This window comes from Pezoporus occidentalis, unplaced genomic scaffold (genome assembly GCF_034315485.1).
Source record: "Pezoporus occidentalis ecotype Australia unplaced genomic scaffold, CSIRO_AGI_Poc_V1 ctg86, whole genome shotgun sequence".
NCBI lineage: Eukaryota > Metazoa > Chordata > Aves > Psittaciformes > Psittacidae > Pezoporus > Pezoporus occidentalis.
This window is the reverse complement of record NW_026916220.1, coordinates 1,212,511-1,229,128: the sequence shown is the minus strand read 5'-3', so window position 1 is coordinate 1,229,128 and position 16,618 is coordinate 1,212,511. Positions and strand designations below refer to the sequence as shown.

The following is a 16,618-nucleotide window of genomic DNA, read 5'->3' as shown; positions in this document are numbered from 1 at the left end:
GTGAGGGATGTCTGTACTGTGGCCAGGATGCGAAACAGCCCTGCGAAGGGCTACCAAGGCCTGTGGTTGTAGGTGATCTTGCAGCCTGCATTACATGAGGTATCAGGGAGGTCTCAAAGCCAGCTACCAGCTGCTCCTCCTGAACACAGCCCCTTCACCTCAGCTTCACATTGGCAATTTTGCTGTGCAGCTGAGTGGTGGTGAGCTTTGCTCCCAGGAGATGAAGCCTGCTCTTTCTGGGCAGCACTGATGTGCAGAAGCACACTGGCCACGGCTACTGCATGGCTCAGCCACCTCACTTTATCAAAGCTAGTTTGTACAATATTCTGTTTGCTGTCCCTTGATACTGACATCTCTGTTCTTGACCTTTCCAGCAAACTGTCCCACCAGCCTGTGCTGCTGTTCCTGAGGGATCCATATGTCTTGCCTAAAGCCAATGGTAATCAAACCTGTCATCTGTTAACAGTGCTTTACTGCTCTGACCCTGCACTGCATAAATCACATTATTATTAATATCAGCCTAGTCAGATGACACTGGTCCAAAATCTAATAACCTGCCAATAAAACGATAGTTCTTGTGTAAGAAACCATTAAAACACTAAGTGGGGTGGACGATTTATAAAAGGGTGGAATTTTCTCCCCCAGTTCTTCTCTCAGACATACCTACTGAGAATTCAGGTCAAAAGAAAAAAAACATTGCCTTTCTTTTCTTCTTGTTGACCCTTTGGGCTGTTTTGCCTGAAGGATTTGAACTTAGAGGCACAGTCCTTTGTAAGTGCTTTTTCCCTAAACACCAGTCTATCTCCTGTGAGCATGTTTGTATTTCCATTTGGATTATTACTATTTCTTATCATTTATAACCTCTAGTGCTCTTTTGGGGGAGTGGGGAGGGAGAAGAAGAATGTACAGTTTGATGTATTTCACAGGAAATTTGTGTTAACCTTCATTTCTTAATATGTGGTTCAAAAAAGTGTCTGAAAGAGCTTTAAATAAACCCTTTTTTCTTTTTGCCTTTTTTAATACAAAAGTTCTTTGCATTATTAGTTCAGAGAACTTACCTTCTGTCTTAAATGTGTGCAAGTAAAACAAAAAAAAAATCATTTTTAATACTGTGTTCCTCGTTGTTTTATCATTTTACTTGTTTGAACTGATACTTCTACTAAATCTTGTATTAAAAATGTAATTGTCCTTTCAAGGGAGAATTTTCTCCCAGAGCTGCAAAGTAAGGGAGAAATTGTTTCATTTGTTGAATTGTTGAATTATTTGTTTCATAGAAAATACCGTATTGAAATCAAGGGGAAAAATCAAGGGGAAAAAGGGAGGTTCTTTAGCTGCCTTGAACATCATAAAATTTTTAAGAGTAAATTTAGGAAAGAACACTGTTTGCTTGAAGTTCCTTAGCCAGCGAAGTGTACTTCATTCACATCTTCTCAAGATGTATATAAATACCTGAAGGAAGGGTGTAAAAAGACAAAGCCAGGCTCTTTTCAGTAGTGCCCAGTGGAAACACCCTCACTGTGAGGGTGACTGAGCCCTGGCACAGGTCACCAGAGAGGAGGTGGAGTTTCCAACCTTAGAGATCCTGAAGAGCTCTCTGGAAATGGTCCTGGACAACTGGCTCTGGGTGTCCTTACTTGAGCAGAGGGTTGGAGCAGATCACCTCTGGAGGTCTCTTCCAGTTGCAGTCATTCTGTGATTCTGTTAGTTTTTTCAGGCTGTTTTTCAAAACCATAGGGACCAGGCTCACTTATTTTGAGAGGTTTAAATAGTCTCCCTGACTGGCAATGTCCGCTCTAGCTAGTGGTGTGGCCCAATGGTATTGACCCTATAGAGTCTTACTGAACTTGAAGTTGGTAGTTCTAGAATGAAACAGTGGAGAGATCTTGTGTGACCAAGGTCCACATCAGAAGACACATTAAAAGGTCGTTTAGTTTTTAGTCATTTAGACTTGACTTAGGACTGGTATGGTCACCTGGGCTGAATGCACATCTGAGGCTCCAGCACACATCAGAAAATCGATACACCAAAGCACAGGTCATGGTGAGATTGTCACTTTACAAGATCACTCCTCACCCAAGTGACAACACAGTGCAGAAGGACTTGCAGAAATACCTCTGTCTAAAAGTTGGTCCAGATGCTACCTATACTGGTATTTAGAGTGGATCACAATTGCATGTTTTAATCTTACTGTTTAATGCTCCTCTTAATTGCAAACTTGGATTGCTCGAGAGCAATGTGTAAATTATGAACATAATCTAATTCCATATCATTCATGAAAGAGAAAATGGATTTCATAGTCAGTTACTCTGAAAATGCAGACAGCACTTCTTAATGTTTTCAGCCAACATGTAAGGTTTTGCTGTAAGACTTCTATTCAGGATTTTGCAGTTCTGTGATGGTCTTCCTTCCTTAATATATGACTAAGGCTGAGTTCCCTTTTCTTGAAATCATTAGGAACTTCATAATGAATTTTGTAACTACTCCATTAAGTAGTCCGTTACTTGGATTAAGATAAAGGCCTCTTCTAATGCATGCCAAGTTTAAATATTAAGTAGGCCTCATTAATGACATCTGAAACAAAAGACTTCTACGGCTTTTGCCAAGTCATTTTCTGGCCTTGATACACAGTATTTAGATTTCATGTGGCACATGAATATTCTTTGTATTTGAAGACCCTAAAACATCAAATTCATTTGCAAGTTACTCTTTAATTTGAATTAAAAAACAAATTAGAATGTGAGTTGTAGTTTAAGAAGGGAAGAAAACCAAGTCTTAAGTCTAGAGGCCCTACTAGTTAAGTCTAGTTGGAAAGAAACAAAAGTTTTTACGGCTTTTACACACTACCTTTAATTCTTTCATTTTCAGTTTGCAGCACAGAGAAAATATAGATGAGCATTCTAAAATTGTCTTTCAGATCAGTTCTGACTTTGATAGACTCTGATTCATCTGTGAAAAAACAGCAAAGGTTGTTCAGATTGTGACCAAAAGTATCCAAATGAATAATTATTCATTTTGTGTACTCTTTGAAGGTGACCTGTGAGAGTTGTCTGGCTCAGAACTGTTCAGGAGTTATTCCTCCCTGGATACAGGAAGGGCTGTGTTCCCACAAAAAAAAAGGAGATTGTGTACTTATGGGTTTGTTCTTTTTTTAATGAAATAAACAGTTCTTTCTGCAAGATAATACTTGGAGAACACCTTTTTCCCCCTTCATTGCACTGTTACTTGTCTTCATAAACTATCATCTTCCTATTATTCTAGTGACTGAACTTAAGCATTTTTGAGTTGCAAGGCAACTTTGCAAAAATAAGACTCACAACCCTCATTGATTTTTCACACTCGCTTTTTCATGATGTTTCTGAGTGCATGAGCACATCACCTTTTGTGTAAGGTGGCCACACCATTTTTAGGGGTGGGGAAAAAAAAACAACATGTACTATTTTGAAGAAAAATTAATTAAAAATATAAAATGCTGCAAATTTAAAATGATGCCTCAGAAGCTAAAAAATGGAATCTCAGATTTATTGTCACTTGTTCAAAAACTGCTCTGATGATTATTTAAGCTGTGTCAGTATCACAGATTTGCAAGACTGTGCTTCAGTGTATTTATACAATCAACTGAAATTAACATACTTGAATTTTTTTAAGCAGCAAAGCCTCACAATAATTTGATAAAGTTGCATAATTTTTTAAATCAATACTCATTTTCCTGTATATTCTGTATGTTACAGAAGAACCAGTAAAAACTGGTTTCTGGAACTGCAGCATTTAATTTGGAAGGAAAGCATCAGATTGCCCTTACAAGTGTACTTTTAATAACATTAATGACAACAGCATAGGGTTATTCTGCCAGGGTGACTGGGGATAGCTGAGCTTGCAGGACTTGAGGAATCATTATTGGATTCAAATTATTAACAAGTAATTTATGACTTACTATGAGAAGCTGGGAGAATTATTCATGTATTGTTCACAGTGGATGTTGCAGTTTTTTAAAACTTCCTAAAATATCTGTAACATCTTTAATACATTGGAATCACCTTATTAATGCCAATGAGATAACACTTAGCTAGTAAGGACTTTTTTTTTCCTTACCAAGTCCAAATGTACTTTTTGCTCAGTATTTTTATCTCCAGAAATATTTTAATGAAAGAATAAGGGGCAACATCCCACCCATATTTGGTGACCTAATTTACCAAGTATCTAATGGTTTTTATAAAAGTTACATCTCCTCATTTTGAATAGCCTGTAGGCTGATAGGTGAAGGAAAGATCTGATTAGTGTGGAAGTTCTGTATCAGAACAGGTTGCCCAAAGAAGTGATAAATGCTCCATGCCTGGCAGTGTTCAAGGCCGAGGTAGACAGAGCCTTGGCTGACATGGTCTAGTTTGAGGTGCCGCTGCCCATGGCAGGAGCTTTGAAACTAGATGATCTTAAGGTCCTTTCCAACTGTACCCAGTCTGTGAGTCTATGGTTCTATAAACAGTCTGTTCTTGTAGGCCAGTCCATCTCCTAGTGTAGCAGCAATCATAAGAGGTGATCAGAAAATCTTACTTTTAATGCCCAGTGATTTAAGTGAACCCTCCATTACAAACGCAGGAGTTGGTGCATTTGAAAAATAGTTTCACTTCAGTAATGTACATTCTCACATTCCCCGGCATGGAACTATTACTGTGTTCTACTGGGTAATCCCTTCATGCTAAATCTAACGTGAAAATTCAGTGCCAGTTGCCTCTACATTTGTGATAAGAACATAGTGGGTTTTTTTTAACTTCAGATATTAATAGGATGACTTTTTGTAACACATGATGTTTTATGTTGATTAGACAGGCTGAAATTTTCCTACCTCATATAATCATCTCTGACTGTACAGGAATCCTCAAGTCTTCTGAGTCTAAACATTTCTGTAAACCACAATGGAAAAACAGCTTTGAAGTATTCCCAGTAGCAATCTTGGAATTTCTTCAAGTATATTGAGATTTTGTTAGAAATTGAATTGCCAGTGTAATCCATCCTCCTTGTGAGAAAAGATTCAGATAAAGAGCTGGAGCCTAGCAGCATTAGGTATTGGAACATCCCTTTAAATCAATAAGCTACAAATCTGGCAGCGCATTCATGCAATGCCCAGTGCTACACTAAAGTGGCTTTAATGCTGAAACAGCATTACTAATGGCACATCCCCAGCACGGATAAACAGTGGAGTGATGCAGTAACCCACATTATATGAGGCCTTATCTAGTTAAGTCTCACAAAAACATTTATATTGTGCTGGCATAGGTAAGAAAGCAAAGTTCTTTCTTTTTTCTTTTCAGATGACTTTCCAAACATAGTTATAGAAGGCATTCTACATGGAATATTTTATCCTCATTTACTGCCCAGGTAGAAGTAATGTGTGGCTAGAAGAAGCTGAAGCAAGTCTCCGAGTCATGTGTAATGGAATTAACAGGAATAAGTATCTGAGACGTGAATATTATGCTCAGAAGGGAAAGGCACAACCTCAGGTTAGGTTCAAGCATTCTATCTTTTTAAATAAAATCAGTGTCACTACAATTGCTGCTTTAAAAAAGATATGGAAGCAACAGTATTGAAATTATTTATACCTTCATATGTTGACATGCTCTAACTATTTAACACTAAAACCTGAAAGTCTTACACTGAATTACACTAACCTTTGAAAAGAACTGTAAGCTTTACTAATTATTACTGTAATTTCTATCCTAAATTACACTAAGCATTTTTACAACAGGATTTTTCCCAGCATATTACCCATTGCTGCCACTGGATAGATTAAAAGTGCTGGCACTTAAGAGACTGTGTGAGAAATTGCACCAAAAAAAAAAAAAAATAGAGACAGAAAGCAACTTTCAAAATTTAGTTAATTTCTCTTACTTTGAATCTGCTTCTTAGCATCAGGTTGGAAAAGAGCCAGTGCAGCTGTATGGAGTTCCTATTGGAAAACATTGCTTCCATGTTTTGGAATACATAGCTCGCTCTCAGGAAATTTTGTAGATTTCAGCTGAAATGACTTTATGTACCAGGGGATTTTCGATGGCATTTACGCATCTCCATTCAGTTATGACATCTAATCTGTGTGTGTTTACTCTTCACATCAACTTGCAGACTGTAATCCATATCTTAACATTTTGTAAGTCACAGAGCACACAGCTCTGTGGTAAGCTAAAGCAAGAATATGATTAAGTAGTAAATTAATAAAACTAAAAATTATAGATGTATAATTATATATATATATATTTGTTCAGATTTTACTGGAAATTTGTATGTGTGCTACTTGACTTTACAAAATAAAGTACTAGATGAATGTACTGCTTCGGTGTGTTTTCTTTGCATTTCTACTCAGACATTTCTATTCAGAGACTTGTGTCTCAGAGATGGTCTCACAGATACCTCCACATGAAGCACAAGAAAATGCCTGGTTGTCTGCTCATTTAAGACTCTCAGCAGCATGCTATGTGAGCATGATAGGCTCATAAAAGTGCATGGTTTGGGGGAAAAAAAAGTCATCATAATTTCAGAGCCAGTAAGTCACTGGGCTCAGAAAAAGGAAGCGTTGCAGAAAAGCCAGCTGGCAAAGCTAGGCAGGTACAGCAGTCTGGTCCTGGCAGCACATGCGTTTTGAAACTGGCTGGAGTGATGAAAACGTGGGCCTGTGACCGCAGCACTTGCTCAGTCAGCAGAACCCTCTACATTGTCTGCAGATCAGCCGCCAGAAAAGCTTTTAGCTACCTGCAAAAATTGAGCTATTTTAGGGAGTCTGAGGCTCTCTCTCTCTTACTGCCCAACACTGCTTCCCAGAGAATTTTACTTGAAGTCCTAGAAATAAAAATTAACAGTGGTTAAGATGGGAAGCCTGATTGCGTAGTACTAGGCACATTCAAAGACCCTCCTCTAGCTTTGTTTAAAGAGGACAGTAATCCTTTCTCATGTCTCTAAAAAAAAAGTGTCAGTATTTACCCTCAAGAGAGGCCCCAGGGCTGCAAATCGTGAATCAGCAGAAGCACCCCCTTGAACTGCAAGTGACCTGTCACAAGGAGCAGAGGTAAATCCCTGCCCACAGTGTTTTCCTGTTCCCTTACAACAGGGCTGCGGGTAAGTACCTGCAAGCTCTGTGCTGTCCCAGTTCACACTCTCCCCTGCACCACAATCTGGATACCTCACCTGGGCATCAGAACACCCTTCAGGAAACCCATCACCACAAAGGTTAAGTGGTTGTCCTGGGTTCAGCAGTAGCAGTCATGTTTCTCCTTCGTGGTAGCTGGTGCAGTGCTGTGTTTTGACTTCCAGCCTGGGAACAGTGCTGGTGATACCGATGTTTTTGGTTGTTGCTAAGTGATGTTTACCCTGACCAAGGACTTTGTGAGGCTCATGCTCTGCCAGGGAGGAGGGGAAGCTGTGAGGAAGCAGAGACGGGGCGCCTGACCCAGGCTAGCCAAAGAGGTATTCCATACCACAGCACATCATACCCAGGGTGGGGGGGTAACGTGAAGTTACCCGGAAGGACGGGCTTCCAGGTGGGACTCATTTCTTGGCCGGTGGTATCGTATTCTCTTCCCTTGTTATTTTCCCTTATCATTGTTGTCGTCGGTGGTAGCGGTGGTGATTTGTGTTGTACATTGGTTGCTGGACTGTTCTTGTCTCAACCCGTGGGAGTTGCACTCTCTCGATCCTCCTCCTCGTTCCTCCGGGAGCGGAGAAGGGGAGAGCCCTGGGTTGGGGCGGGGGGGGGGCTCGATTGTTGTCAGCCCGGCACCACTCACTGGGAGTGAGTGAACAAGTTGCCTGACTGGGTTTAAACCACGACAGTTGTGTACTGTAAACTGTGCAGGTGGGTGCATCTTTCTTCAGATCCTGGCATCAGTTCTTGTATCCTGAGTTTTGAAACACTGGAAACTCAAGAAAAAAAATCCACATCTCTCTCATTAAAGAACCTAACAAACTCAGGTGTCTCCAAGTGTTACCTTATGCTGACCTTGTTTCAAAGCTACCAGTTAAGCTGTCAACTTGAGTTATTCAGAAGCATTACAAAAACAGTGAACCTGAAGTTGCATCTCTGACCTAGAGCAAAACTGCAAAGAAGAAGCATTTATCATAACTAACTTTAGCTAGGAGTTACAAAATTCACTGTGCTGTAAAGCAAGGACTCTTCTGTTTTAATCAGTTTTTAACTGATTATCATAGAATCATAGAACAATTAGGGTTGGAAAGGACCTTAAGATCATCTAGTTCCAACCTCCCTGCCATGGGCAGGGACACCTTACGCTAAATCACCCAAGGCCTCGTCCAACCTGGTCTTGAACACTGCCAGGGATGGAGCATTCACAACCTCCTTCGGCAACCTATTCCAGTGCCTCACCACCCTAACAGGTAGGCAGAGCTGCTCTTTCTTGATTACAGGATTGCACATGAATACTGTTGCTTTTTAGAAAGACAGCAGGGATTTTGACATACTAGAGAAATTCACTGTCCCTGCTTTAATCTTACTACCTCATTTCCTGAGAAGCAGCACCTCCTGCACACTTTGCAGAATCAAATAAGGTGATAAAAGAGGCCAGAGGCACAGATGGAAAGGGTATAGAAAAAGCTCTTCATTAAGTGTTTATTTGAAATCAAAGTTTATTTATTCAAACAACATTTTTTTTTCAATTTTAAAAATGCTGAAAGTGTTACAGAAAATAATATATTCAGTTGAAAAGGTGGAAATCCTGCAAAAATCTCCAAAAATGACAAATTGACCTTGAAAAAATAAAAATACATCTAAAATTTTTCATTAAAGACTTTTTCTGCAATTTAGTGAGATATGTCACGACCTTCAAGGAGTGACAGCTCCATAAAATTGTTACAGAAATGCTCGTATTTTTTATGTATCTGGCAAATAATAAGTACTATCTAAATACAGCCTGATGTATTTTGAGGAGAAAACTCAATAGTTGAGATCAGCAAGCCTTAAAAAGAAAGTGGCAAATTTTACTTTCCATTCTGACTGTTGGTCTCACCAGTCACCTACTTCAACTACAAATGGCTCTTTTACAGCTATTTTGCCACTGTTCACAATCACACAGTCTTGAAGGGGCCGGTCGTGTTCATCTGTCTGCTGGAGTTCTATCGAGTGTACCACAGACTGTTAACAAAAAGAGGAGACAGTTCAGTTTATTCAAGGAAACTGCAATGGCTCAAGACTGGGACCACCACATGAACAACTAAGTGCTCCAAGCATTACTACATACTAAGCAACTTTAAAGACCTTTACCCTGCTGAGTTCTCACATGCCTTTTTTTTCCCCCACATGAACAGTCATGCCACTATACAACCCAAACACAGCTTACAGAAGGAAGGTTGTTTGCCCTTCCATAAAAACCTTAACCCAACAAAAATATTATGAAGGGGCAACTCGAAATATCCTTTCAGCTGGCTGACCCTAGCACATTCAGGGTCTGCCTGTAGCCTATGATCAAAAAGGGTAATCCAGAGATCGTAAAGGATGAGAAGTACTTGTTTTTCTAATTGTAACAGCACAACTGGGCTTCAAGAAATCTGATGCATTAATCTAAACTAAAAATTAGTCTGAGTTGTTCCTCAAAAATTTTCAGCTACTACTGTAGCTCATGAGAATCAAATTCAATATGAATGTGGAAGCGGGGGCAAGTGTTCTGATGAAGTTTTCAAACCCCTCAAAGAACTGGTCAGTGCAGCACTTCAGGTTTCCCCCATTCATTCAAAAACACAGATGAAACAGAATGACTTAAAAGGAAAACCAGGCTACTATGAGTACAATCAGCTGGAAGTACATTTTTCAATTTAAATTCTATTTGGCGTTTGATCAGTTTTGCAGCTGTGCAGAGCTGGAGGGAATGGGCTAGATTTTTTTTCTTTTTTAAACAGACCTGAATATATCTGTTTGTATACTTTACATTCACATGATTCTAAAAAGCCTAACAGTGAAAGTGTCATCCTTAACTAATACATGCTACAGAAGCAGACTTTAGCTTGTAGAAAAATACAATTATTTCATGGCTAACAGCATTAGCGACAGGGGAACCTGAACCTTCTGCATTTGTAATCTGCAAAGATGTCAGTGTTGATTTCGGTGGTTAGTGGCCTAAACAAAAGCTGTGAAAGCCAGAGGCATAATTTAAGTTTCCATTTCTGCAGTCACCATTTGTACTTCCAAATCATCCAGCTTCAGGCTCTTCACAATAGTTTTCTATTACATACATACTAGATAACATTCAACTGTTTTGAACTACAGTGGTGTAAATTACACTAACGCAAATAAAACATGGCAGAACTTGCCCAGATTTTCTTGGATAAATCTTGCCACTACTTTTAGCTTACCATTCCATCAAGGACTTTGCCAAACACTACATGTTTTCCATTTAACCAGGAAGGCTTTGTCACACTGATGAAGAACTGGGATCCATTGGTGTCTGGACCAGAATTAGCCATGCTAACCCATCCTATTCCATAGTGTTTAAGTTTGAAGTTCTCATCTGGAAATTTTTCCCCATAGATGCTTCTTCCTGTGACAAAAAAATCAGAAACAAACTTTAAAAAAAAAAAATCTGAACCAAACCAAACCCTTTTAGTTCAAAAATGGGAAAAACAAAGTATATATTCAGGACTTGAAGATTCATTGTTTGATTAAACATAGCAACATCATAGTTCCATTGTCAGTGATTCCACAACTAAAAGCATTTTGGTGTAAAGAAAAAGATAATATAAAACATCGCATGTAAGGAGAGAGTATTTAAAGCTGATGATGCGTTATCCTTTGAATTTAACAAGGAAGCTGTGTACCTTCAAAGGTCCTTCTTACATATACCACTGAACAACTGTACTTCACCCTAATTTAACAAATTTAAATTATGTATCTATGGCCACTAAAAATTAGGTTGCCATGTTTTGTGACGATTTTAATCTTTACTTTCCCAACCTTTCCTCCTAATAAGAAAACACTTTAGACATGTCTAGAAATATATGAAGATCAAATGGAGGTTAGCCTAAAAGGTTTGTTGTGAACTTGTACCATCCGTATTACATACAGATTTTGATGTTTCTAAGATAGTTCAGAAAACATTTGAGTCATGTTTAAACCACCATCACTTCAAAAAGAGAAGGCTGTCTGTCTCATTCTTTATTTGTACAGTGCCTAGCACAGTGGTCACACTGTTCCCAACACCACCAGCTACTATCCCAATAAATGGTATTAGTAGGCAAAAAACACTGCCTACCTTTAATGCTAAAACTGTGTCTTTCGTATTTTAGCCTTCCCCATTGCTCACTGCAAGGAAAAGGAATGTGTGTTTTCCGTTCTGTCCCAGTGGGGAAATCGCTAACACTATATGCAGGCAGTTCAAATCCTAGCACATGAAGCGTGCATGTGTAAAGGAAGTGATCAGAAGCCACAATGCAAGAGAAGGACTGCCCTCCTTAGTGGACTACACTGCCCTTCTGGAGGCTCATGAGTGAGCGAAACAGCCAAAATTCACACCATCGCTAGGTTTATGGGTTTAGAGTTAGTATGGGGAAAAAAGGGGAGAGGACATGACCCTCATTTTCTAATTTTGCTACCCATTTTGAAATTCCCTCCCATAGCATGTTTCTGAAGTTTCCACAGAACTAGCTGAGTTCCTTCCCTACCTGCCTTCCTTCTCTCTACACGACTACACTATTTCATCACACATTAGTTTTCTGCTGGATGACTTGAACTGGTTCACGTATACATGCAATCACTGAGTGCCTCAAGGGAGGAGCACTGTCCCAAAGCCAGGGCAGGACAAGGCTGGAGACATCCATCTTTTGGAGATGGTATGTTGTAGTAGCAGCAGCTCAGTTAGTTGCATGGCTCCAACCCACCACACAAAGCCATGCTTCTTGAAAGGGGGACAAGTCACAGACAGAAAAGAGCTATGCAAAAGCTGAAGACAAACAAAGCTCTACACATACTTAAAATCAAGTAATTCAAATAATTGCAGCTCATGTTCCAAGATGCCTGGAAAAGTGCTAGATGGTCTAAAACCTTTTTCTTTTTTTTTTTTTTCATTTATTTCATTTATGACCTGAAAGACTGAGGGAATTACATGGTTTTGCCTATCATTTCAGCAGGGATTCAAAGGAAAGGGAACCTGGAAGACAGTAAACATGTTACCTCCTGATCCATCTCCAGCTGTAAAGTCTCCCCCTTGAATCATGAAGTCTTTGATCACACGATGAAATTTACTTCCTTTGTATCCATATCCTCTCTAAGAAAATGAAATAATCATTTAAATGAATGTAACATCCAGTTCTATACAGTCACATGGAAACACATATGGGTGAATAACCAGATTTCACAGACATACCACCACCAGATACAAACACTGGCAAGAACATTAAACTGAGATGCAGGTGAATGTAGCTGAATGTTTTGCCACAAAGCAGGTTATCAAAGCCACAGCCTTTATTTGACTGATATCCTACCACTACATGTCAGATCTGCATGGCAAGTACAGTCTGAGGTAGCAATATCCAGCATCTCATAATTACATCTTGCGAACCAAGTCCCAAGGACCTGAGAAGTCACACACCAGTGCACCACCTTGGGAACGGCACTCTTGCACAGGTTCCACGGAATTAAGATTGACAGTTCACAACTGAAACAGCTTTAAACAAATATTTACTTCCCAAACCAAACTTTGATACACTTAAGTGGAAGAAAACTGCAAACATACTTCTCCGGTTGCCAGCGTAATGAAGTTCTCCACGGTTTTGGGGACAACTTTTCCAAACAATCCAATTACAATTCTGCCAATATCTTTGCCTCCAATCTTCACGTCAAAGAACACCTGAACATTTTTGTGAGTAGAACAAAAGTGATACAAACATGAGCGCAACAATAAGGCCAAGCTTTTGAAAGTACAAGGTATTAAGAAACTGCTTCTGGCTGGTCTATATTAATAGTAGCTCTCAGTTCCTGAGTGTGCTGTTTGAGAAAAATACTTCCAGAGCTATCAAAATCAGATTATGCAGAAAAATGTTTGAGAACTGGTGAATTAACTTTTTGTTTCTTAGTGCTTTTAATGGCTCAGTGAGACTGCTCTATCACACATTTGAAGGCAGTGTTCAAGAACACTTTTCCCTGACATGCATGTCTTTAAAGCTGTACAGAAAAGACAAATCATGAAAGTAGGAAAGAACTCCAGTGCGGTGAACAATAACAAGGAAGTATAGTACTGACAATCCCCACAAATGATAGTTTGCTATCCACTCATAACCTTCGCTGTTCTAAGCATTACTATGCATGTGATTAAGTACAGGCTAAAGCCTAAATGCCATTAAATTGACAAACAGTAGGAAAAAAATCCTACAGCTCAAGCAGGGAGGTGCCTTCCTAACTATGGATTCAAACCTGGTGGAGAAAGGACCAGGCTATGCTATTCAGCTAAGAAGCTTGAAGCCTAGAAGCTTGAATGTAAACATTGTTAGAATGCAACTTCAAAAATGTGAATGAGTTATAAAGCATTTGAATATGGTTCAGAATATATGAATACGTACTTGAACGTGCAAAAATGTTCCAAAAATTACTGAAAATAGAAACAGCTGTTAGGAAAAAAGACATTTTAGGATTCTGTAAAAGAACATAAAGACTATTACAACTTCTAGGAAACAGTAATGTGTATTCCTATGATGTGGTATTTGCTGTTCCTTGTGGTGCTCAACCACATATTACTTGTCTGCAATGCTAAGAAATTAGTCCAGTAATAATAATAAATGACCACAGTCTCTTCAATGTGAATGCCTCTTTCACGCTCTCCTACTAAACATTTCTACCATTTCTTGATCTTCCATGTGGTTTTGACTATTGAACTTTTTTGGCTAACTCTATAAAAGCTCTATAAAGAAAATAAAATCCCTTTTGATACACCTCATTCATTTCCTTGGCACTAAATAACATAAAATTCTTACATGTGTGGCTCCCAAAGTTTTAGCAGCACACTTTAACCAACTTTTTAACATTTTCATAAACATACCTCTCCGAATTTTGCCACCAGGGTTATCTAGGTAAGGGGTACTGCCTGCCTACAAACACACCTTATTTTACCTGGAAATTTTCTCCAAGTAGAAGGACTGCCTGAAATATATAACCACATGTAAGTAACACAACTGAGGCTGCCAAACAGTGACCCCAGATAGCAGTAAGATTAAACACTTTCACAGACCACACAGAGTAAAGTCCATCACATACTGTAAAACTAACCCAACCAGAAGGCTTCACCCATGGCAAAGCTACTCTCCTAAGCAACAAACCCAGTACTTCCAAAACATCAGCTAATTCTGTGAACAGCATTGAGTTAGTTCCTGGCTTCCTGCTAGCATGCCACACACCTGTGCTACCTGCCTGGTGATTTTCAGAAAGCTCTGCGCTTCCAAAGAATGCACCACAGAACAAGTTTGTGCATATTTCTGGCAAGGAAATCAAACACAGAAGTATTCGGTAGCCATAGGTACTGTTTTTGTATTTCAAGACTGAAAAAAAAAAAAAAAAGGTGCACCAGTAAGACTGGCTGGTTCCCATCAATATATTAATGTATAATTTGCACAAGATGGTGTATATGAAATTAAAAAATGGCCAAGAGTACTCAATTACTTGGGGTTGGGAGAAAGGAACTGACTGTGAAACAAAGATTTCCTGATTCCTACAGACCAGGTAATACAATGACAAATAAACTCGCAGTAAATCCAAATACTGCCAATGGAAGAGGACTACACAGCCACAGCAACGGGTCCTAAATCAGCTACCACTCAGAAAAGACATCTGGAGTCACCATGAGCAGTTTGATAAAAAGTTTGGCTCTGAGCTTGTGAAGATCAGAGAAGAAAACTGAATTTTTGTAATAGTTAGACATGGGTAAGGACAAGAGATAAGCATAATTATGTATCGCATACATTTGCACTATGCATTCACAGCCTGAGTGCTTTATGTAATTCTATCTTCTCTGTTGCAGAATGATAAAACCCATCTAAAGAAAATAAAGGGCAGCACAGATGCTCAAAGATCTGGAACACCTTTTATATGAAGAGAGATTAAATAAAACTATGCAAGCTGGAACAGAGAACTGCAGTGATATGATGAGCTAAGTAAAGTTATAACTGGCCTGCACAAGGAAGAAGAGCAGGTCCAATTATCTATGTCCCACAGCGGAAGGATCAGGAAAGAGCACAAAATGAAATCCCAGGCAGAAGGTCTGAAAAACCTAAGTACTTTATGCACAATTGAACTTGCCAGAAGATGATTCAGAAGCCACAGCTTATAAGACTTAATCTCAAAAAAAGAATCAAACCCACGCACTACAACTCCGCCGTCAGCGGAGACCCCGCAGCAGCGAGGTTTAATTTTTGAAGTTACAGTTTCTGTAAGGGAGAGGCAGGCTTCGCTGACGCAAAGTTTAAGTGTGCCAGCGCCAACAGAAAGTGAGCAAGCGGTTAAGAAACTCCAAAATCAAAACACTTACAAAATGGGATAGCGAAGACATCAGTCCAAGCCCTTCCCGTAGCCAGCGCTCAGGGGCCTCCCTCCCGCTCGGCATCCGGCCCGGGAAACAGCGAGCCGGCGAGGGACCGGCGTTACGCTTATAGGACCGGGGTGAGAGGAGGCCCGCAGCCCTCCAGAACCCGCCGACAACGGGCGCGGAGCTGGCAGGAAAACCACCCCCAGCGGGGCCCGCTGAGGAGCCGGCGCGGCCCCCCTCACGACAGACCCACCCATCCCGGCTCTCCTCAGGCCGGCGCCCTGGGCGACTTTCCGCTCGGTGGAGCCGCCGCAGCCGCGGGCGAGAGTCACCTTGGCTGTCACGCTGGGTCCTCTCTTCTTGAAGCTCTCGGCTGCCGGGGCCACGAAGCAAAGGCAAGCGATAGCGCCAAGCACCGCCGCTGGTGCCCCGCGGGCCATGGCGCGGAAGTGAGCGCTGCGGCGCCTGCGCCCGCCGCCGGCCGGCTCCTCCTGCGCCTTGTGGCGGGGGGGGTGGGGTGTCACCCACCCAACCGAGTGCGGCCCCCGTAGAGGGCGTGTGAAGAGGCGAGGGGTGGAGGGCGTGTGGTGAGCGCGGACGTCGGGACCGCTGTATGTGCTGAGGTGGGCGCTGGCGGGGCGAGGTATTGCCGCCTGTCCTCAGGCCCTTCTCTCCTCCGGGCCGGGCTCTATACTTGGTGGGTAGTGGGGCTGTCAGGGTGAGCCCTGGTCCCCGGCTGTGTTTGCGGTGGTTATAGATGTCGCGGTGCCCGCTCCTTGCGGGGAACGGGAAGAAGTATGGTCTCCTGGGACACAGCTTCGCCGAGCAGGAGCGGGAGTTACCCGTGAGGGGCTAAGAAGCCGTGCTTTGGGCTTCAGCTGTTCGCACTCGGGCGTTCCCCGAAGAGCCCGCTTTTGGGTGAGGTAGCCAAAACAGTAGATGTTCAGGGGATCTTGGAAGTGGATCATCTCTGGTGCTAAGGTGCTGAGTAGAAACGCGACCCTCTAAGGCCTTTGTAATACTCCTCATTTCTTTATGTTAGCAGTGGAGGTGACTGGCACTCATATCAGCAGCCCCGGCTGTGAACAGTAACGAGCTGCTCCAGATTAATTCATGAAACG

General features: G+C 41.1%; 2 protein-coding genes across 6 annotated transcripts in view; one reads left to right on the top strand and one right to left on the bottom strand.

Annotated features, from left to right (window-relative positions):
- Positions 1-5,851, top strand: part of SNX24 (sorting nexin 24) — a 92,396-nt gene extending 86,545 nt beyond the window's left edge. For all 5 annotated transcript variants that reach the window (XM_062604512.1, XM_062604508.1, XM_062604509.1 and 2 more), the window contains 2 exons: positions 375-439; positions 5,307-5,851. In XM_062604512.1, coding sequence (XP_062460496.1) covers positions 375-439; positions 5,307-5,377 — 136 coding nt within the window. In that variant the 3' untranslated portion in view covers positions 5,378-5,851. The remainder of the gene's footprint in view (positions 1-374; positions 440-5,306) is intronic.
- A 2,902-nt stretch (positions 5,852-8,753) lies between these two features.
- Positions 8,754-15,993, bottom strand: PPIC (peptidylprolyl isomerase C). The gene is made up of 5 exons (XM_062604388.1): positions 15,830-15,993; positions 12,720-12,833; positions 12,158-12,251; positions 10,345-10,529; positions 8,754-9,130 (listed from the first exon to the last, which is right to left on the bottom strand). Exons 1-5 carry the CDS (start codon positions 15,935-15,937, stop codon positions 9,002-9,004), a joined length of 630 nt encoding a protein of 209 aa, XP_062460372.1. The 5' UTR covers positions 15,938-15,993; the 3' UTR covers positions 8,754-9,001.
- Between the last annotated feature and the right edge of the window lie 625 nt (positions 15,994-16,618).

Excerpts from the sequence above, each read along its gene's own strand:
- PPIC (XM_062604388.1), bottom strand. The coding sequence starts at position 15,937 with ATGGCCCGCGGGGCACCAGCGGCGGTGCTTGGCGCTATCGCTTGCCTT. Across the intron at positions 12,834-15,829 it reads GACCCAGCGTGACAGCCAAG|GTGTTCTTTGACGTGAAGAT; the intron begins GTGACTCTCGCC and ends AAAAATGTTCAG. Across the intron at positions 10,530-12,157 it reads AGCTGGAGATGGATCAGGAG|GAAGAAGCATCTATGGGGAA; the intron begins GTAACATGTTTA and ends TTTTTGTCACAG.